This window comes from Labeo rohita, chromosome 19 (genome assembly GCF_022985175.1).
Source record: "Labeo rohita strain BAU-BD-2019 chromosome 19, IGBB_LRoh.1.0, whole genome shotgun sequence".
Lineage (NCBI taxonomy): Eukaryota > Metazoa > Chordata > Actinopteri > Cypriniformes > Cyprinidae > Labeo > Labeo rohita.
The window spans coordinates 9,596,758-9,619,811 of NC_066887.1; the positions used below are offsets into that span (position 1 = coordinate 9,596,758).

General features: G+C 32.0%; 1 protein-coding gene across 4 annotated transcripts; it reads left to right on the top strand.

The window, feature by feature from the left end:
- Positions 1-2,158: 2,158 nt before the first annotated feature.
- Positions 2,159-21,178, top strand: ldlrap1a (low density lipoprotein receptor adaptor protein 1a). Of its 4 annotated transcripts, XM_051136016.1 has the most exons (10): positions 2,159-2,609; positions 10,587-10,729; positions 12,869-12,981; positions 13,501-13,615; positions 16,940-17,012; positions 17,258-17,353; positions 17,432-17,532; positions 17,683-17,717; positions 19,816-19,847; positions 20,474-21,178. In XM_051136016.1, the coding sequence occupies exons 1-10, from the start codon at positions 2,525-2,527 to the stop codon at positions 20,518-20,520; spliced, it is 840 nt and encodes a 279-aa protein (XP_050991973.1). In that variant the 5' UTR covers positions 2,159-2,524; the 3' UTR covers positions 20,521-21,178. The 4 variants fall into 4 exon arrangements, with proteins under 4 accessions (XP_050991973.1, XP_050991974.1, XP_050991971.1 ...); XM_051136017.1 differs by lacking the exons at positions 19,816-19,847; positions 20,474-21,178 and adding an exon at positions 17,797-18,534 and having other exon boundaries at positions 2,168-2,609; XM_051136014.1 differs by lacking the exon at positions 19,816-19,847 and having other exon boundaries at positions 2,191-2,609.
- Positions 21,179-23,054: the final 1,876 nt, after the last annotated feature.

The window sequence follows — 23,054 nt, forward strand, 5'->3', positions numbered from 1 at the left end:
TGTGAAAAGACAGCAGGGTTATTATCAACAACAATAAAATAAAATACAATAAAATAAAATTCAAAATAGTACAATAAAATAAAATCATAAAATCAAAAGGGAATGATACAATAAAATATAATAATAATAATAATAATAATAAAATCAGATATTTACAGTGGTCAAAGAAATAAATTTTAATGTAAGATTTAACTATCAGCAAACACAATAAAATAAATACAAAAATAATAATATTAAAATAAATAATAAAATAAAATTTTTACAGCAGTCAAAAAAAAAAAAAAAAAAATGTAAGATTTAACTGGCTACAAATCTGGTCATTCGTCCTTGTGAATAGACAGCAGGGATGTTATCAGCAAACACAATAAAATAAAAAAAATATATAAAAAATAATAATACATTAAAATATAAGAATAAAATAATAAAATAAAATATTTACAGCAGTCAAAATTTTTTTTAATGTAAGGTTTAACTGGCTACAAATCTGGTCATTCGTCCTTGTGAATAGACAGCAGGGATGTTATCAGCAAACACAATAAAATAAAAAAATATATAAAAAATAATAATACATTAAAATATAAGAATAAAATAAAATATTTACAGCAGTCAATTTTTTTTTTTTTTTTTTTTTTTTTTTTTTATGTAAGGTTTAACTGGCTACAAATCTGGTCATTCATCCTTGTAAATAGACAGCAGGGATGTTATCAGCAAACATGAAATAAAATAAAATATAAAAAATAATAATACATTAAAATATAAGAATAAAATAATAAAATAAAATATTTACAGCAGTCAAAAAAAATCTATTTTAATGTAAGGTTTAACTGGCTACGCATCTGGTCATTTGTCCTTGTGAATAGACAGCAGGGTTGTTATCAGTTATAAAAATATAACACATTTAAAAAAAAAAAAAACATTAAAATAAAATAATAAAATTAAATAAAAAAGAAATAATACATTACAATAAAACAAATCTGGTCATTTGTCCTTGTGAATAGACAGCAGGGTTGTTATCAACAAACACAATAAAATAAATATAAAAACAACAATACATTAAAATAAAATAATAAAAGTAAATAAAAAACAAATAATACATTAAAATAAAATAATAAATAAAATATTTACAGCAAAATCAATTTTGATGTAAGATTGAACTGGCTACAAATCTGGTCATTCATCCTTGTGAATAGACAGCAGGGTTGTTATCAACAAATTAAATTAAATAAAAATAAAATAAAAAATAAAAACAAACAAAATAAAAACAAATAAATAAATAAAAAGTAAATAAAAAATCATTTTTCTCCTTTCAGTGTCATTTTGCCTTCCAAATATTTTTTGGCATTAATAGGTCAACTTAAATAAAAATAATAATAAAATAAATGAATAATACAATTAAAGTAAAATAATAATAAAACAAAATAAAAATAAATAATAAAAAGAGGGAGAAAATACATTTTACTCCTTTCAGTGTAGTTTTGCCTTTTAAATATTTAATAGGTCATTAATAGGTCAGCTTAAATATTTACTGATTTTTACTTTTGCCTATCTTGTTAATATTAACAGCAGTCAAAGAAATCAATTTTAATGTGAGATTTAATTGGCTACAAAAATGCTTTTTTCGTTTCAAGTAGTTGCAGAGGCAGCATTTTTCATTTTGTTTCGTTAGTTGAAGGACTGTACAGACTATAAACTATACAGACATATAAATTAACTAAAATTAAAATGAAAAAATCAGAAAATCCCCCCAAAAAAATTAATTAGAAATTTTAGAACACTGCTCTGCCTTAAAAACATTTCACAGACTTTATAACATCATTCATTCAATTATTATTATTATTATTATTTAAAACATTAAAAAATGCATGAAAGAAATATTTCTTTTGATTTTTTTTTTTTTTTTCCTACTCAATAACTATTATTGGTTATATTATATTATACTGAGGGGCCGTCAAATTGTGTTGTGTTATGTTAGCCATAGTGGAACATTATAGTTAATTAGATTTTATAATTTCATCAAACCTAGCCCGAGTCTCAACACAGGACAAATTGTTCTACAGCCACACGAGGGCGACAAAGATGAGATCAGTAGATACCACTGTTCTTGTGTCGCTTGTTTTTCGTCTCCCGCTATTTTGGGAAGCACGGACGGTGTTCTAAACCTTACGAATGTTGACTCGTCAGGCATTACAGAGAAGAATTACGGCGCTCATACAAGGTTCCTTCATACAAACCCGCTGTCAGTTCAACCGTCATCTGATTTTTTTGCGCACAGCCATTTCAAAAAGCACACACTGAAGCCTTCGAATGGGTTGTTTAACGCCGTTGCCATGGAAACAGAATCTTTGCGCCGCGTAACGCGCACGTCATTTTGATTGACGGATGAAACGCCGCCCAGGAGACGCGGAGACTCAAGTATTCCCACAGATGTCAGCATCGACACGGCAACAACAAAGTTGAGAGTGAGAAGACGTAGTTCATGGCCAACAGCAGCACCTGAAGACGCTTCTCCGTTTCAAACCTCATCATGGATGTGCTGAAATCAGCCAGAAGGGTTTTCATTCGCAGTCCCAGCCTGACCAAACAGTCTTGGAGCTCAGGCAAACACCAAAGTGAGTATTTGTGTTAACAGCGAGACTTTTGTTTGGGCTGTTTTCACGCGTCACTCAGATTGCGTGCTGTCGACGCGTTAGCATGTCAACTTATTCGTTAATAACGTTAATTATGTTTAGAAATACGCGCAAAAGGTGGAGTTTCTCTAAGGGTTGTGTAGCTTTATTACTAAGTTAGTGAGTTTTGACAGGTTATCGATTATAATTTATAAATATTCTCTTCAAAAGTTGTTTTAATGACAGACACAGATGAGTATTTTCATCTGTCAACGAGATTCACGGCCCTAATTCGATAGATGTTTTAGGGTTCGTTTATAGTTGAATGTGTCTCAAAACCTGTTAAGCTGCCTATCTAGACAGCAAAAAATGCCCCAAAACCCTGTCTAGATTTTGAGAAATGGCTTTGCTGGAGCACATCACCTAGACTAGCATGTTTTTCATTAGCCCTCAAAACCCCAAACATTTTATTTTAGCAAGCCACTTTTGTTTTAAGTGTGAATTCTGTGGGAAAACAAAGTTGCAAGATGTTTGCAGGGTTGCGCAGTTTCGCCACTGTAAGAATGCAAGTACATAGTTTCTTGGATCAGGAGGCTGGAATGTGGATCTCAGAGCTGCTCTCTGGCACTTCTGGAAGATCCTGAGATATTTCTACACCTCACTGACCTCCTGTAATATATTCTGAAAAAGCACACGGAGAGGCCCACAGTCAGTGGCTTTGACCTTTATAAATCTTCCAGCGAGATAACTGAAATTTCAATAAGTTCTGCTTCTCTGAAGGCTCCTCTGACTCTCTTTAAAGTTTTAGTAGGATACATCCAAAATATTTAGGAAAGTTTAGCTCTGCAGCTGTGTGAATAAAATACAGTTTTGATCAGCCCACTATCACTTTCAAAATGATAATTTGTCTCAGATTTAATTCATTTGCTTAGATAAAAAAAGAATAAGTAAATATATATATATATATACAGTAGTCAACATTTGAAGTGGATCAAAAAAAAGTTCATCAAACTTGTCCTAAGACAAGAATGGGTATTGTTTTGGTTTTGGGACACCTTTTATGAAAGGTTTTGATCCACTTCAAATGTTGACTACTGTATACTACCAGTGAAAAGATTTTTTTTTTTTTAAAGAAATCTCTTCTGCTCCCCAAGCCTGCATTTATTTGATCTAAAGAACAGCAAAAGCAGTAATGCTGTGTAATATTTATACTATTTAAAATAACTTTTCTATTTGAATATATTTAAAAATGTAATTTATTCTTGTGATTTCAAAGCTGAAATTTTAGCATCATTACTCCAGTCCTCAGTGTCACATGATCCTTCAGAAATCATTCTAATATTCTGATTTGGTGCTCAGAAAACATTTATTATTATTATTATTATTGTTGAAAACAGCTGAATATAATTTTTTCAGGTTTCTTTGATGAATAGAAAGTTCAGAAGAACAGCATTTATCTGAAATAGAAATCTTTTGTAACATTATAAATGTCTTTATTATCACTTTTGATCAATTTAAAGCATCCTTGCTAAATAAAAGTATTAATTTCTATAAAATTATAAATCCTTAAAGTAAAAATTCTGATCTTTGGATCTTTCTGTTCATCAAAGAATCCTGAAAACAAAGCACTCAACTGTTTTAAATATTGGTGACAATAATAATAAGTGTTTCTTGAACAGCAAATCAGCATATTAGAATGATTTCTGAAGGATCATGTGACACTGAAGACTAGAGTAATGGTACTGAAAATTTAGCTTTGATTACAGAAATAAATTACATTTTAAAATATATTCAAATAGAAAGCAGTTATTTTAAATAGTAAAAATATTTCACAATATTACTGCTTTTGCTGTATTTTGGATTAAATAAATGCAGGCTTGGTGAGCAGAAGAGACTTCTTAAAAAAAAAAAAACATTACAAAACTTTTGACTGGTAGTGTGTTTATATATTTATTTCTTTATGTATTTATTTATTTTCTATAAAGCTGTTATTTAAAAAATTTAAAAATGTCCTTTAAATACTTGTAAATAATTTAATTGGTTGTGAAAATTATCCTACTGATATTAATAAAAATGCTTAATCTTGGCGCTGATAATTGGTCAGGCCTAATATGTATTATTATGTTTTTAATGTTTTTAGAACTGTAATTTATATTTTCATGTTGGTTTAGAAAAACTTGAATACCATTCAAAATTAAATAAATAAATAAATAAATAAAATAAATAAATAAATAAATGTAACAAATTATTTTAAAATGTAATGTGGTGGAACCACTATTTATTTATTTATTTATTTACTTATTCATTTTATTTATTTATTTTTTGCAAAATACTTATTTTTGTTTATTTTCTATAAAGCTGTTATTTAAAAATTACTGTATTATCCTTTTTTAACTAAGCAAATTAGGGTAAGGTAAATATGCTACAGTGGGTCTTTGAGGGTTAATTGAAGAAAGACCTAATAAGAAGGATGAAAAGTTGCTTGCAACAGTTTTGTGAAATAAACATGATGCAAAGCCAGCAGTGTGATTTTGTCGACATCTGAAATCTGTTTCCTTCTGTTTGGCATCTATCCTGGTCTAGTCGACAAGTAGGCACTTGTTTGCTGGCAGTATCTGAGCCATTCTAAGACACATTTGTTTCAACAAAGACTTCTTCAAAGTTACAATGGACAAGCTCAGAGCAGAGCTTTGAAAGCAGGTGAAGTGGACTGGCTTGGTCTTTACAAGGACGACTTTTTTTTCCAAAAAGTTTGCTGTGCATTTTCATTTCCCCTTTAATTCTGTCTTGCCTCCACAAAGGCGGCTCTGTTTGTTGGCTAAGAGCTGCTTATCTGCATGACCTGGAATACCAGAAGTCTGCAAGAATGTGGTTATGATTGTGTTCATAATTCAGTCACAATCATTGCTTTGCCAGAATAGTAAAAGTTTCCAGCATCAGCAAACTACCAGTGTTTATAGGTTTTCTTTCAACGGGTGAGTGATGGAGAATAAGACGCATTTGTGTTTAACATTCTTTTGTTGATCTACTGACCTACTTTTAGCTGCCTTCACCTCATTTCACTCCTTTTTGGAGGAATTCAAACAAAGATCTTTTTTTATTTGACTGGGTGGTGGTTGTTCATTTTGGCAGATGGATGGTGTATGTTCCCTTTTTAAACCAGTGGTTTTTAACTGGTGGGTCATGGCCCAAAGAAATGGGTGGCAGGTCTGTTCTGACACACAGTCACTGTTGAGCAGTAAAAAAACACTGGGTCAGTGACAAAGCATGTCCATGCTAACTAAAAAGTAGCGATTTGGTTTAAAGCATATAGGGCTCGACAGATATATGCTTTTCAGGACCGATACCAATTATTACAGATCAGGTAATGATAACCATTATGTCTAGTGTAAATATGACAATTTATGTCAAAATTAAGAATAACAAAATGCCAAATATCCGTTAAATTAATTGGTTTTGAAAATGATCCTACTGATATTAATAAAATTGCTTAATCATGGCGCTGATAATCGGTCAGGCCTAATATGTATTATGTTTTTAGAACTGTAATCTATATTTTCATGTTGGTTTAGAAAAACTTAAATACCATTCTCAAAAAAAAAAAAAAAAATCAATTTAACAAATTATTTTAAAATGTTATGTGGTGAAACCACTTATTTATTTATTTATTTATTTATTTAATGTTGTTTATTTATTTTTTGCAAAAGTTTTTTATTTATTTTATTTATTTATTTATTTTTAATATATCAAGTAAAAAGGTCAATTTAACAAATTATTTTAAAATGTCATGTCATGGAACCACTTTTATTTATTTATTTTATGTTGTTTATTTATTTATTTTTTGCAAAAGTTTTTTATTTATTTATTTTAATATATCAAGTAAAAAGGTCAATTTAACAAATTATTTTAAAATGTCATGTGGTGGAACCACTATTTATTTATTTATTTTATGTTGTTTAGTTATTTATTTTTTGCAAAAGTTTTTTATTTATTTATTTATTTATTTATTTTTAATATATCAAGTAAAAAGGTCAATTTAACAAAGTATTTTAAAATGCTGTGTCGTAGAACCACTTTATTATTTATTTATTTATTTTTTGCAAAAAAAAAATAAAGGTGGTTGCACTACATATCTATGATTTGGTGGATTAATTTTTAAAATAATACTATTTTATATTAATATAATTATTTACAGTTAGGATAGCAAAATGAATGGGCTTATCAACTTTTAAATTGGTGGTTTGATAATGATCAACCCTGTTTTAGTTTAGTTTATCATTAAGTCATTTTCCCCAAAAAAACAAAAATTGTAATAATAATAATAATAATAATAATAAAAATTATTTAACATTTTTTAAATATATTGTTCATATTTTTCCTTGAATAATTGATAAAAGAATAAGTTGTGATGGTTTGCAGTTTTTTCTTTCTTTCTTTCTTTCTTTCTTTCTTTCTTTCTTTCTTTCTTTCTTTACCTGCATTTTGATTACACCACATAACTTTGATTTTTTTTTTTTTTTAAGTTTTTTAGATATTAATATTTTTACAGTTTATTTACAGATTCAAATGTGAATTGCATCTTAATGTAGTTTTATTGAATTTTTAAACGTTAAAAAAGTGTCTTGTTACTGACCCCAATACTAAATTAAGACATTCAAAAATGAACGTGACTACATAATTGTGCACAGTTAGCATAATGAATAGGCTTATCGATTTTTAAACAGAAGGTTTGATAACGTTTCACCTTGTTATAATTCATAATTACTTTCCTACTCGTGCCCGTTTCATTCAGCTATCTCCTGTGATCACTTCTCATCAGAGTGATCAGAAATGTCCTTCTTGCTGCTCCAAAGTCATGTGCCTGAACAGAGAAAGTGCATAGCTTGCAGCAAACATGGCTGCATTGTAATGAAGAGAGAGTTTTTATGGTGTTCTATAGTGGTGAGATTTATCGCCCGTGCCTCTGGATCTTTGGTGTGTCGGTGCCCTGCACATACTAAAGAGTGTGGCACTCTGACGCAGAGCGCCGGAGAGACGTCCAACAGCAGCTGTTGAGCCTTTTCCAGGCAGTCCATTTGATAAAAGCATTCCATAATCACCTCTCATGTTTCATGAGGAGTTGTGGAAGTACCTTAACGTCGTTCTAAACCCATAAGACCTGCATTCATCTTCAGAACACAAATTAAGGTATGTTTGATGAAATCCGAGAGCTTTCTGACCCTGCATAGACAGCAATGCTGTCCATGTGACATCAGTGGTTCAACCTTAATTTTATGAAGCTACGAGAATACTTTTTGTGCTAAAAGGAAATGAAAATAACAACTTTATTCAACAATTTCTGCTCTTCCATGTCAATCTTTAACATGCGTTTGCGAGAGCACCACAGAGTTACTTACTAGAAAGACCAAATTATAATTTTCCCTAAGGAAATTATGATGTTTACTTATTTGTAATTTACACAGAAAGAATAACTATGATAAATCTCTCATATAGAGGTTCTCATTAACATGTCACCCTCACTTGCGTCATCCTCTGTTATCTGCATTTGTCTCGAAGCAGGAATGACTTCCTGTTTCTGAGAGTGCTGTTTATTTTTCCATTTTGAAAACTAAACAAAAGCACATTTTTTCCTCTCTATCTGGCCAAGATTGAAATAACTCCCAACCTTACCATGACCTTAGAAAAAATCAGCATCATAATCATATCTGGCCCAACAGCCTATTGAGTTTCTGGTTTTGTAGCTTGGAGGCAGGCAGTGGTTTGGGTCACTCCACCCTTGGATGGTTCTCCAGGGATATGGTTAAGACAAAGTAGTGCTTCCCCTCTGTGATTAAGGGCCCTCGGGTGTGTCACTAATCAGTATGTCAGTAGGTCTGTATTATTACACCCTTTTCTATCTCTGCGTGTCTGTGAATTACTCTGGTTTTATGCTGGGGTTGTAGAGCATCATCAATAATTTGAGCGTGATGTGTTATTTCAGGATCTGCGGGAAAAGTAATGATATAGACCCTGCAGCTTCCCAAAGTGATTTAAGGCCACAAGAAGTTACTCGCCAGCATTTCAGTTTCTCTGTAATTATTTGATCATGTTATGACTGGTTTTGTTTATGCCATATTAGAGCTGCAAATTTTGCCCTTGTCGTGACATTTTTTTCTGTTGGCTGTGTACAAAAACCAGCACTCACGTTCTGAGACAATGATTCACTATTTTTCCTGTATTTGTGATTCCTGTAAATATATGTATGATTCATTGAACATGTGGTACAGTAGTTTAATGGTTAAGCATTTGAAAGGTTTCTGGGATTATAGCAGATCAGTGGCTTGTAAATCAGTAAATGGATACAGGAATTGCCTTTTCCTTGTGAATATTACTTCTAATGCAGTTCACCCCAGATTGCTTCATGGGATGCATTAAGAGCCAGGGGATGAAAACTTTTGGAATTTGAAGATCAAGGTAAATTGTACTTGGTTTGTCTTGTACAAGTATCTTTTTTTGCTTCCGAAGGGCAGTACTAAATGGAAAAAATATATATTTCAACAAAATAAGAGAAATTTACACATCTTCATCCTGTTCAGAAGTTTTCACCCCCTGGCTCTTAATGCATCATGTTTCCTTCTGGAGCACCAGTGAATGTTTGAACACTTTTTAATAGTTGTGTACTGAGTCCCTCAGTTGTTCTGTGAAAAGATGGATCTCAAAAATCATACAGTCACCCCTGGAAAGGGTTCAAATATGCAAAAGATGCTGGAAAACGGAAGAATCTGCAGGACCTGGAGGAATTTTCTGAAGATCAGTGCTCAGTTTAACTGTTTAGAACAAACAAAGGATTCATGAACAACCTTCACAAAACAAAAAAAAACAGTCGTAGATCATCCGGGTACCCACACACTGTATTAAGAACCAAGGGTTCCCAAACTTTTGATTATTTTAATAATAAAAAATAACATGTATTTTGTATGATCTCTCTTATTTTGTTAAAATTATTTACATTTTCACAGATTTTGCAAGGGGTTCCCAAACTTTCGCATGCCACTGTACCTGTGTAAAACAAATCTTACTAAATAGAAAAATGTCTGTTTTGGCTTGGTGGATTTGTGTTGTAATTCCCAGAATTTGTGGGGATTTTCTGAATTTTAAGTACTATAGCTCAACTGCCAAAAGCAATCAGGTGACTGCAGGAGCCACAGGTAGTGTTACTAGAGCCAAACATGTGAGTCTCAACAGAAATAATGAGACCGCTTATTTGTGTGTATCTTAGTTAATGGATAGCTGAAACAGCTTAATGTGTTGTAATCAGATTGGGAAATTATGCAGATTGTGAAGGCAGAAGTGTTGGAGGTTCACATGTTTTCTAATCACACTTACATTTTGTATAATTAACACATTCCTGGCATTAATGTTACGACTAAAAATTCTCAGAACTGTGTATTCAAAACACATGCTAAGCTAATACAATGCGTATGTATTTAAATTAGTCAACCTAACCAAAATATTTATCCCAGAGATGTGCAGTAAGGTTTTAAGTTAGACTATTGTTTTCATATTGTTATTAGTGAAGAAGAGCTGAGAAAAGACACTTCAGGTTAGAAATTTGAAAAAAACAAATGATGCCAGAAACACTTGTTCAAGAAAGATAGGTTTAATTTCTCAAACTTTTCATCTCTTACAGCTGGTCCAGACCTTTGACTGTTTTCAGCCAGCCCTGGGAATAATGATGTACTGAATGTTTTTTTGGCATGGAATATTTGAGTATTTAGAGCAAAGGTTGATTCCAACAAATATTTGCCCATGCAGTGTGTTTCTTTTAATATTTCATAACTGCTCATGACCTCTACAGCACAAGTCTTCGGTGTGCACTTTGAAGCTGTTTTCTGTTTGTCTATGCTGATTTTGTTTAACCCACGTGTGAATGTTTTTGTAGCTGTTTAGTGTTGCCTCGTGATCTCTTCAGTCTGTTCGTCTTTTCTCCCCTTGCTCCAGAGCTCCCCGAGAATTGGACTGACACGAGAGAGACTCTTCTGGAGGGAATGACCTTTAACCTTCGGCATCTGGGCATGACTCTGGTGGACCAACCCAAAGGAGAGGAGCTCTCAGCCGCTGCTGTCAAGAGGATCGTTGCCACAGTGAGTTCTGTCATTTGACACATATGTCAGATATGAAGATATAAGAATATGCCACCCTAGAAACCACATAGCAAAACAATAGATCACACAAAACACCTTATGTGAAAGCCAGGTTAAATAAGTTCACTTCCAACATTTACAGATAATGTACTCACCCCCTTGTCATCCAAGATGTTCATGTCTTTCTTTCTCAGTCGTAAAGAAATTGTTTTTTGAGGCAAACAATTCAGGATTTTTCTCCATATAGTGGACTTCAATGGTGCCTGTTAGTTTGAACTTCCAAAATTCAGTTTAAATACAGCTTCAAAGGGCTCTAAACGATCCCAGCTAAGGAAGAAGGGTCTTATCTAGTGAAGTGATAACGTCAAATGCTCTGCGTGTACTTTTTGTATTCCGGTTTAAGACAGTTAGGGCATGTTGAAAAACTCCCATCTCATTTTTTCCTCCAACGTAAAAATCGTCCTACATCACTGCAGAAGTACCAACCCAGTGTGTTTTGTAACGGTCAAACACCCGTTACAATAAAGCTAAAATAGCGATGTAGGACAGTTTTGAAGTTGGAAGAGAAAATGAGATGGGAGTTTTTCGACATACCGGAATACACAAGCAGTACTAGACAAGATGAGGCGTTTGAGGTGAAAAATGATATAAATTGTAATTTTTAAAGAAGTTAATTGTTTCGTTAGATAAGACCCTTCTTCCTCATTGTTTAGAGCACTTTGAAGCTTCATTTAAACTGTATTTTGGAAGTTCAAACTCGCAGGCACCATAGAAGTCCACTATATTGAGAGAAATCCTGAAATGTTTTTCTCAAAAAACATAATTTCTTTATGATTAACATAAAGGAAGACATGAACATCTTGGATGACAAGGGGGTGAGTAAACTATCTGTAAATTTTTGTTCTGGAAAAGGACTTCTCCTTTAAAGTGATGGGCCTTTAATCTAGATTTAAACTGACAAAGTGTGTCTGCCTCCCGAAAAATGTTAGGTAGATTGTTCCAGAGTTTGGGCGCTAAATAGGGAGAGAATCTATCGCCCACAGTTGATTATGATATTCTAGGTATTATCAAATGTGACCCTGGACCACAAAACCAGTCTTAAGTCGCTGGGGTATATTTGTAGCAATAGCCAAAAATACATTGTATGGGTCAAAATTATAGGTTTTTCTTTTATGCCAAAAATCATTAGGAAATTAAATAAAAATCATGTTCCATGAAGATATTTTGTAAATTTCCTACTGTAAATCTATCAAAACTTAATTTTTGATTAGTAATATGCATTGCTAAAACTTCATTTGGACAATTTTAAAGGTGATTTTCTCAATATTTAGATTTTTTTGCACCCTCAGATTCCATTCCAGGCCGAATATTTTCCTATCATAACAAATAAATAAGGAAAGCTTATTTATTCAGCTTTCAGATGATGTATTAATCTCAATTTTGAAAAATTGACCCTTATGACTGGTTTTGTGGTCCAGGGTCACAAATTGCCAGAGTATAGAGAACGCAGCGGATGTAAAGGGTTATAATCTGGTAAGGGCTGTGAAGAAATTTAGAGCTGAGTATCATCAGCATAACCGTGAAAGCTAATACCATGTTTCCTGAAAGTATCGCCCAAATGTGACATGTAAAGTGTGAAAAGCAGCAGCCCTAGTACTGAGCCTTGTGGGACTCCATACTGTACTTGTGATTGATATGAAACAATCTTGATGAATTAAGCACGCTCATATCGTCGTAAGATCTTCGTTCATATTTGGAAAGATATATTTGACCCTCCATAGACAGCAATGCAACTACTTGCTACAAAGACTGACACGGAAGAGAAGAAATTGTTGAATAAAGTTGCTATTTTTGTCTTCATTGTGCACACAAAGTTTTCTCATAGCTTCAAAAAATTACACTGATGTCACATGGACTATTTTTAAAGATATCCTTGCTACCTTTCTGGGCATTATATGTGTTAGTTGTGTTGCTGTCTATGCAGGGTCAGAAAACTCTTGGATTCATTAAAAATATCTTAATTTGTGTTTTGAAGATGAACGAAAGTCTTATGGCTTTGCAACAACATGATAGTGAGTAATTAATGAGAGAATTTTCTTTTTTCATCTCTGAAATATTTTGTTATTTTTCATTTATTAGGCCAAAGCCAGTGGGAAGAAACTGCCTAAAGTGGCCCTGAAAGTGTCTCCTCAGGGAATCGTCCTGTGTGACAGCGTGTCCAACCAGCTGATCGAGAACATTTCCATATACAGGTGAACTCCACACACCTCAGTCACAGCTTCTCTCATGCTCACCTGCCTGTTAAACATTAACTCTCTGCGCAACTAACCCACATTAGACTATGAAAGGATTAGTTTCTATATGCTTCCTCTTCTCAGAAGTGTGTGTCTGACCTACACTGGAGATGATTTATCCTGCCATTCAGTGTTTTACCACACACACACACGCACTCACCTCGGAGTTTCTCACTAGGGACATGTGAAATACAGCATGCTGCAGGAGACCAGCAGTAGTTCTCATAAATCTCATCTTCACAGTTGGATGTGCTTCAGCTGAGCCTACTGTCCACACACACACTTTCTATATTTGTTTAAAGTAAAACAGCAGCCGTCAGTTCTCCAATGTGTAACGGTAGTACAAAAAAACAGTCCTTGAAGTTCCAGGACAGACAGCTGCTCAATATCCATATCTCTTCAAAACATTGTTTTTTATTTACTCAAAACTGATTATACAGCCTTAACTCTGGTCTGTTTTGCGACCCTTTCCCCCAGGATATCATACTGCACAGCTGACAAGATGCATGACAAAGTGTTTGCTTTCATCGCTCAGAACCAACAGAATGAGACACTGGAGTGCCACGCATTCCTCTGTGCCAAACGGAAAGTGGTGAGTGTTTGATGCTTTCCTTATGAAAGCTGTGAATCTTCAGTCACCACAAAGACTTCTAACTTGGACAAAAGGAGTCAAAGAAAGCATGAAGAGGGGGAACAGTTTTTCAGAATAGCTGACTAGATTACTTTGTGTCTGTTGAAGGACAGGCTGTTCTTCAAAACATAGCACTTCACCATCCAAAAACATGCTTTTTTTAAGGCTAGATGCTGAAGGTTGGATACAAAAGCTTTTCTGGTGAGCTGCCTACCCTAGGCAGCATTTGAAGGCACCATTGTGCACTACTGATGCAAAGCCTGTTCAGAAAGCTGGGTGAATTCGAGGTACATTGTTTTGACCAAGTGTAAGGCAAAACTGCATGTAACGGGCTTTCGTACTGTGTAGTTCTTGGAACTCGGTTCTAGGAACTACCCAGCATGGTGGTTCCTAGAGAACCAATTTCCACCTCAGGCCTTTTTCTGGCTGCATTCACACCATCTTTATTTGTGGCATTTACAAGCATCAACAACCGGGAATGGAGGATGCTGTAAGGCTCAAAATTAACTTTTTACTTTGTAACACTGGTGCTGGTCCAAGTTAAAAAAAGTTAGGAGCGCCAAATAAAATTTAGGAGCACCCAATGAATATTAAGGAGCACCACAACTGCCAATTGAGAGGAACGGCCAGGAACATCCTGATGATTGATAGCTTCACCAGTTGAACCTGATCCTGAATTCTTTACCACACACTGCTTTAGTAATGCACTGATCTTGATTCTTCATGGACGATTCTGATTGCCGATGCTTTACAAACAAATGGGCTATTTTATTAATTAATTATTGCCTTAAGAAAGGGACAAGAAAGAATGAAAATATGAGTACATTAACAAGATGTTTATTTTCTCTATTACAGGTCAAACTCTCTGCCATTTAAATTAAAGGCAACCACTGCATTTTTAAACTTAATCCACACAAAGATGCTGCATGCATGAGCCGTTTCTGATTAAAATTAGATTATAATTTCAGTATCCGAAGCAAAAACAGAATGGTCTGACAGACTTTAGCTTTGTGAAATTATGCTAAATAAAACAGCTGGGTCAAATCACACATGAAAGATGACTTCAGTAATCAGGCGCTGTTTGACAGGCTTTTTATTTTTTTTTATTTTTTTTTGAGTGTGCACACTTCATATGTAAGCGCATGTCAGAACAGCATGCGAATTAAATGTTTAAGCGGCAAGCACATGCAAATAATGTACTTGTGTGATTGCACATAAGTGCAGTGTTTAGTGAGTAGAATTGTCCTGCTGAGGAAACATTTGGTGTGTATGTATGTCGCGTGAGATGGAGGCGCCGGAACTGCAACTGATGGAATGTGGACTGTAGCACGATAGGCTTACTTTATTTCTTTAATAATAGCAGATCGTAGGGATATTTTAATCGTCCACAGTCAAAAATGCTCATATCGCATACCCCTAATTGCAATGCAGTGCAAATCCGAAACCGAGATTGATTGAAAGAAAACGTTAGGAGCAAAAACCAGATGGTTCTGAGTTCCAACAAAGTGCAATGTGAGTGATTGACGGCTAATATCTAAAATCTGCATTAAAGCTAAAAATGTAAAGATGAAGTTTAATTGGTTATGTAAGCTAATGTTGGATAGAACGGCTCACTGTATCAGTATAATTTTATAAATATAAAATTACATTTTTATTTACTTTGTTTGTTTGTAACTCCAGTAGTTACCATAATGTATTTTTTGCTCAGTAGGTTTCAGAACAGAGCTTTTATCTTATATATATCATATATTCAAGACAATTCATAATATAATACATTACAATATATAAAAATACTGTATTTCATATTTTCAAATATAATTTATTATATAACAAATATAAAATAATGTTATTTATTTACCTCTAATATTTATCATAAATGTTTTACGTTATTCATGCCAGAGATGCTACAATTGTGGTATATCACACACAACGTTCCCTTATGGTGCAGCACAACTGGAAGTTTGAAATACTTAAAACAACAATAAACTGATATTTATATATATTATCCATCCCATTTCTAGTTTTCTAGCTTTGTGTGAAAATCAAACTACTTTTTGGTTTGATTTGATTAGCTATGGTGTTTGTTCTAAAAACTTTGCAAACCACTGATGACTGGTGTTGAAATGCCTTAAAAAAAGGGGTAAAAAGGTAGAAGTGAAAAGTTTAAATTTGCCTTGCAGAATCTGCAAAATGTTAATTATTTTATTTAAAAAAAGGGGGGGGGGGGAATTGTACAAAATGTAATTTTTTATTTAGTACTGACCTAAATTTGATATTTCACATAAAAGATGTTTACATATAGTGCACAAGAGAAAATAATAGTTGAATTTATAAAAATGTCACCGTTCAAAAGTTTACACCCCCTTGATTCCTAATACTGTGTTGTTACCTGAATGATCCACAGATGTGTTTTGTTTTTGTTTTTTTTTTTGTTTTTTGAGCCGTTGTATTGCCCGCTGTTTATCAGAAGAGTCCTTCAGGTCCCTCAAAGTCTTGGCATTTTTGCATTTTTGTGTATTTGAACCCTTTCCAACAATGACTGTATGATTTTGAGATCCATCTTTTCACACTGAGGACAACTGAGGGACTCATATGCAACTATTACAGAAGGTTCAAATGCACACTAATGCTCCAGGAGGAAAAATGACGCATTAAGAGTGAAAATGTTTTTAATTTGAAGATCAGGGTAAATTTCACTTTTGTCTACTGGGAAACATGTAAGTATCTTCTGTAGCTTCTGAAGGGCAGTGCTAAATGGAAGAAAATATATATATTTAGGCAAAATGAGAAATGTGCACGTCTTCATTCTGTTCAAAAGTTTACACCCCCGGGTCTTAATGCATCGTTTTTTCCTTTTGGAGCATCAGTGAGTGTGTGAACCTTCTGTAATAGTTGCATATGAGTCCCTCATTTGTGGGACCTGAAGGATTTTTCTGACAAACAGCAGGCAGTTTAACTGTTCAGGACAAACAAGGGACTCATAAACAACTATCACTAAACAAAAAGCACAGCTGTGGATCATTCAGGTAACAACACAGTATTAGGAATCAAGTGTATGTAAACTTTTGAACAGGGTCATTTTTATAAATTCAACTATTATTTTCTCTTGTGGACTTGTACTCTTTTATGTGAAATATCTTATTCAGGTCAGTACTAAAAAATAAAAAAAACTGTACAACTGTATGTTGTACGTGTATGTTGTTCTTGTGTGTATAATGTACAGATACTACCGTCGTCCTCCTTCCTGTCTGACTGATTTGCTATTATCCTGTTGTGTTTTGTCAGGCCCAGGCGGTCACGCTCACGGTGGCTCAGGCCTTCAGAGTGGCCTTCGAATTCTGGGAGGTTGCCAAAGAAGGTACACAGTGTCATATCTCTCCACAGAACAATGTGGAGGTCATATATAACTGCAGAGGATCATACGCCCACAAGTGGAAAATAATTTGTCACATTGTTTTGAAGAATATGCTGTCCTGATGGGGTGTTTGAGGGCATTGAGGCTGTTCTCTTTTCATGCTATAGAAAAAGATGGACAGAATACAACAGCAATTCCTTATTTTATGTTACAGTGTGACTTGAATTCATGTGTTGCTCTACTTTTAGAGAAAGAGAATCGTGTGAAATGGGATTCAGCTGGAGAGACGTCCAACAGTTCACAGTCGGAGAGATCGGTCAGCCTGAACAGCCTGAAAGGAGGAGGTACAATCTTAAACTCTCACTTTTTTGTGAACTGTCCCTTTAGCACTTTGATATTAATGGGTTGTGCATCTATTCTAGCAGTAGCTACAGAGAACCTGTTGGACATTGATGATTACTCATCTGCTGTGGAAAATGTGGACAATCCCACTGAACCCAACAACAACACCACCACCCTATGGGTAAGATCTTGTCCTTGCACATCTTGTCCTTGCACACCAGACTTTTCTTTTAAATGAGACTCGCGGGGAGGTTTCCACACGAGTGACTGCTGAACATTATCTGTGCTCGTCTTGTAACAAATCGACTATCATTTTGCTCCTCTTTTTCAGGAGATGGATGATGGTCTGGAAGAGGCTTTTTCAAGGTATGAGGCACCCAAAGCTGTTCTTATCTCCTCTCACAAGCTTCTGTCTCGTCTAAATCTCCCTTCTATCTTTCTTCAGTGAGGGCCAGGAAGGGTAAATCCTTGAGAAGTGAGCTGCATGTAAAAAGCATGCTGATAACCTCTCGCACATCAAGACGATCTCACACTACAATCTTTCTGTGTTTGTTCTCAAAGATTGTTGAAAGCGTTTGAAATATTTCTTTTGGTTTGCTCCGCATAACTTCTTGGCCTTTGATTAATCATCCAGAGCAATTGAGCAAAGGCACTTTTCCCATACCGAGGTCTCATGAGACAGATTTTCTCATTTTATTTGTTTATTTTCTGAAGCTTTACTTAACAGTGGTTTGGCAGGGTATAATTTGCCCTGCAAATGTGGAGTTGGCCTTCAATGATTTATTTCTGATGGCATATAGATGATAAACATGACCTGAATATTTGTGCTTTATGAGTACAAATGCTTTCCATTTTATTTGATTAAATCCACCAGACAGGCTGAGCATGAAATGCTTGGAAATGTTTCCTCAACAAGCTTCTTTATTTGTTTTTTCTTTCCCGTCTGCTGCTGCCTTTTGTCTGCTGTTGCCAGACAATGGTTGCAATGAATAACTGATACTGTAAAATAGAAAATAAGTATATCATTTATATGTATAACAGTACAAATGCTAACAGCAATAATCAACAAAATGATAAAATAAAAAAAATGTTGTTGTTGTTCAGGTAATTAAAAGTATAGAGCTTTGCAAATGAATTAGAAAAAAATATATTAGTGTAAGTTTATAATACATGTGTATAATAATAATAATAATAATAATAATAATCATCATCATCATCAAATTTTATTTTATTATAATTTATTTTATATTTGTATTTTATATATTTATTTTTTTACTTTGTTTTTTTAATATTTTATTTTTTTATTTTATTGCATTTAATATTTTATTTTTTAAATTTGTTTTACTTTATATTTTTATTTAATTATATTTATATTTATATTTTTATTTTATATTTATTTTAATATTTTATTATATTTATATTCTTTATTTTATTTTATATTTTAATTTGATATTTATATTCTTTATTATATTTTATTCTTTATTTTTTATTTTTTTTATATATTATAATTTGTATTTTTTTAATATTTTTTATATTTTCATTTTATTATATCTATATTCTTTTTTTTCTTATTTTTATTTTGTTATATTTTTATTTTTTTTTTTTATTTTTAGTTTATTATATTTTATATTTATTTTTTTTTTTTTAATTTTTTTTATTTTTATATTTATTATTATATTTATATTATTTTATATTATAATTTGTATTTTTTTTAATATAATATTTTATATACTTTACTTTTTTTAATTTTTATATTCTTATTTTGTATTTGTATTTTATTGTATTTTATATTCTGTTTATTTTGTTTTTTTTTATTTTATTTCATATTTTATATTCTTATTTTTATTTTATTATTTGATTATATTTATGTTTTTTATTTTATTTTATATTATATAATTTTAGTTTATTATATTTTATATTTGTATTTAATATTTTTTTATTTAATATTTTGTTTTACATAGTTTATTTTTATATTTTATATTTTAATTATATTTTATATTATTATTTTTGTTTTATATTTTTATTTGATTTATATTTATATTCTTCATTTTTATTTTATTTTATTTTATTTTATTTTACTTGGCACATTAATTACAAATTAAATAACCAAAGTTTTCAAGATCTAACCTTTGGAATCAATTTACTGGATGCAATTTATTACTTATTTAGTCATTTTTTATTTAGTATATCTTTCAAGTTTTGCATCAGAGGAACCGCATGTTGACTGAAGGATATTTATCAGATTAATTGAAGATGGGAGCAGCCTTTTTGAGCAGCAGCATCTTCATCAAGGCTGAAGCAGCTAATACCGCATTTAACCTTTCACGTCTACTGGAAGATAAATATCAAAAACTGGCTGTTGCATTATCACCTGTTTTAAAACAGAACTCTTTCTTAAAGCGCTACAGAGAAACATCCTGCAGCTCCCAGTCCAATGATTGCTGTACTCTGTCTTTGTTCCTAGCTGCAGTTTGGATAGCTATGAGTACTCTCCAGGTAACAAGTACAGGTCTATTCCTGTACCAGTCCAACCTAAACTCAACTTCCACCCACTCCATACCCAAATTTCATTTCTGTTATACTGTCCGTCAGTCTGTAACATCATTCCCCTCCCATTGTTGTCTTCCAGAACCCTGCCAACTTGCATTGATCACTGCTACAGACCCAACACACAGATCTAATTGTCAATTTAATGGCAGGGTTCTGCAATGATCTATATTTAAATATGAATTTGAATTTTTTTAACCCCTAAGGTTTGTTTCCTTCAGTATCCCGTCATTCTCAGTCTAGCCAGTTTGTATGTTATTCATGTTTTCATCCTGTTTTTTTTTTGTTTTTTTTTGTATCCCTGAAAATAACGCTTAGTTAAAAGTGTAATACAATTACATTGATGTACTGCATGTCTTCTAACCTTACAAATAAAACCATACCAGTTGCTAGCATAGTAAATAACATAGCTACCAACCAAATGTGGTCTTTAAAGGAATAGCTCACCCCAAAAAAATGAAAAATCTCTTGACATTGTCATTTTTGGGTGAACTATTCCTTCAATGAAACGTACATCTGCATGGCTGTAGAGTTTCAGCTCTTTCTGTTGACATTCTTCTGTCTCTTTCCCGTAGACTCGCTGAGTCTCGTACTAACCCCCAGGTCCTGGACATTGGGGTGACGCCTCAGGACTGGAACGCTGAGACCGATTGGGACAAGACCAACGGAAACACGCCTAACGCCGACACGCTCTTCGGCCTCTGAGCACAGATAGGTTTGTGGGAAGAAGTAGATCCAGGAACCTCGTGCTGTCAGTCGAGAGGGCGGCGAACTGGTACTTCTCGTCCCGATCATCTGGTCCGTCACACCAAAGCAATAGCAGATGAGTCTATTTTTGCAAAAAAAAACAAAAAACTATACTATGCCACCTGAGTTTACATGCTTTATTTTTATCAATCAAATTGTATACAGAATGATGTATGTAGGTACCAGAGTCAGTATTGTTTTCATGTATGATTATTGTATGAAATGTAACATTGTGTATATTCAGGTGCATTGTAGAGCTACTTTAAGGTCTAGTCCTGTAGTTTGCTGCTTTGAGATTCATTTATCACCACAATGCTCTTCATTAACGATAACACTGAAATCAGCGTTAATTCACAGTACAGCTTGTCTTTGGCGTCTTATGAGGCCTGCAAGTCATATTTCAATATTTACATGTATATGTTTTTTTTTTTTTTTTTAATTTAATCCAGATTATATGATTGTTATAACACCCAAAGGGGTCATTTCATATTTCTCTAAAAAAAATCTAATAAAAGTGTTAATATAAGAATTTATCCCATTATTTATTTTTGTTTCAAATTTCTACCTGATGTGCATTTCATTATACAGTATTTTATTATTATTATTATTATTATTATTATTATTATTATTACTGCTACTACTACTATTCTCCCCTAATATTTTATTATCTGTAACATTTTAGTTTATAATTAAAAATTATATTGTGTTCATCCATCTTCTAAACTACTTTTCCTATGTAGGGTCATTGGGATTTTGCTAAATATTATATCTCTGGGAGATACTATTACATTACATTATTCTTTAGCCTTAATAACTTACTTATTCATGCATATCTGTCCTTTTAAAAATTAATTTGCACATTGCTACACCATCCATTCAATTCAGCCAAAAAAGCTGCAAGACATGTAATTAAATGTAATATTAAATATTTTTAAATTAACATTTAAAATCTTATTGTTACATAAAAAATACATACAAATTTGTTTATACCTTATAACTATATTCTTTATCCTATAACAGATAACTGGTTAATTATTAACAGGTATAATGGGTAAATTATTATTATTATTATCATCATCAAAATTAATTTCTCACATTGCTACACCATCCATTTAATTCAACCAAAAATCCACTAAAAATGTAATTAAATGTAGTATTACATGTTAAATATAATGTTTTTAAAAGTATGTTTAAAATCTTATTATTGTTACATAAAGAAAATCCTATAACTATATTCTTTATCATATAACAGGTCTATTTTATTTTATTTTATTTTATTCAAAATTAATTTGTCACATTGCTACACCATCCATTTAATTCTAGCATAATTTGCTAAAAATGTAATTAAATGTAATATTACATTTTTTTTAAATGTAAATTTTAAATATTATTGTTAAATTAAAAAAAAAAATACCTAAAATGTGTGTATATTCTATAACAAAGTTCTTTATCATATAACAGGTCTATTATTATTATTATTATTATTATTATTATTATTACTAACAATGAAATTAAATGTAATATTAAATGTTTCTAAACATAAATTTAAAGTCATCTTATTGTTACATTTAAAAAAAAAAAAAAACATCATTTGTGTATCTTATATAACTACATTCTTTATCATATAACAGGATAACAGGCCAATTTGTATTATTATTATTATTTTTTTAAATGAATTTGTCACATTGCTACACAATCCATTTAATCCAGCCAAAAAGCTGCTAAAAATGAAATTAAATGCAATATTAAATGTTAAATATTTAATGTTTTTAATCTTATTCTTACATTTCAAAATAAAATACATAAACTTTTGTGTTTATCCTATAACTATATTCTTTATTAACAGGCCAATTGTATTTATTTATTTATTAATTGTGATTTTATTTGTCACTTTGCTACACCATCCATTTAATTCAGCCAAAAAGATTCTAAAATATGTAATTAAATGTAATATTAAATGTTAAATATTAAATGATTTTAAATATACATTTTAAATAATCTTATTATTGCATTAAAAAAATACATACAAATTTGTGTATATCCTGTAACTGTTCTTTATTATATAACAGGGCAATGTTATTCTTTTTTTCTTTCTTTCTTTCTTTTTTTTTTTTTTTTTAATTAATTTTGTCACATTGCTACTCCGTCCATTTAATTCAGCCAAAAAGCAGCTAAAAATGTAAATGTAATATTAAATGTTAAATTTTAATAGTTTTTAAATATACATTTAAAATCATCTTATTGTTACCTTTAAAAAATACATTTTTTTTTTTTTTATTTATCCTGTAACAGGCCTTAATTTTAAAACTAATTTGTTACATTGCCACACCATCCATTTAATTCAGCCAAAAAGCTGCAAAAAAATTGAATTAAATGTAATATTAAATATTAAATGTTTAAAATGTAAAC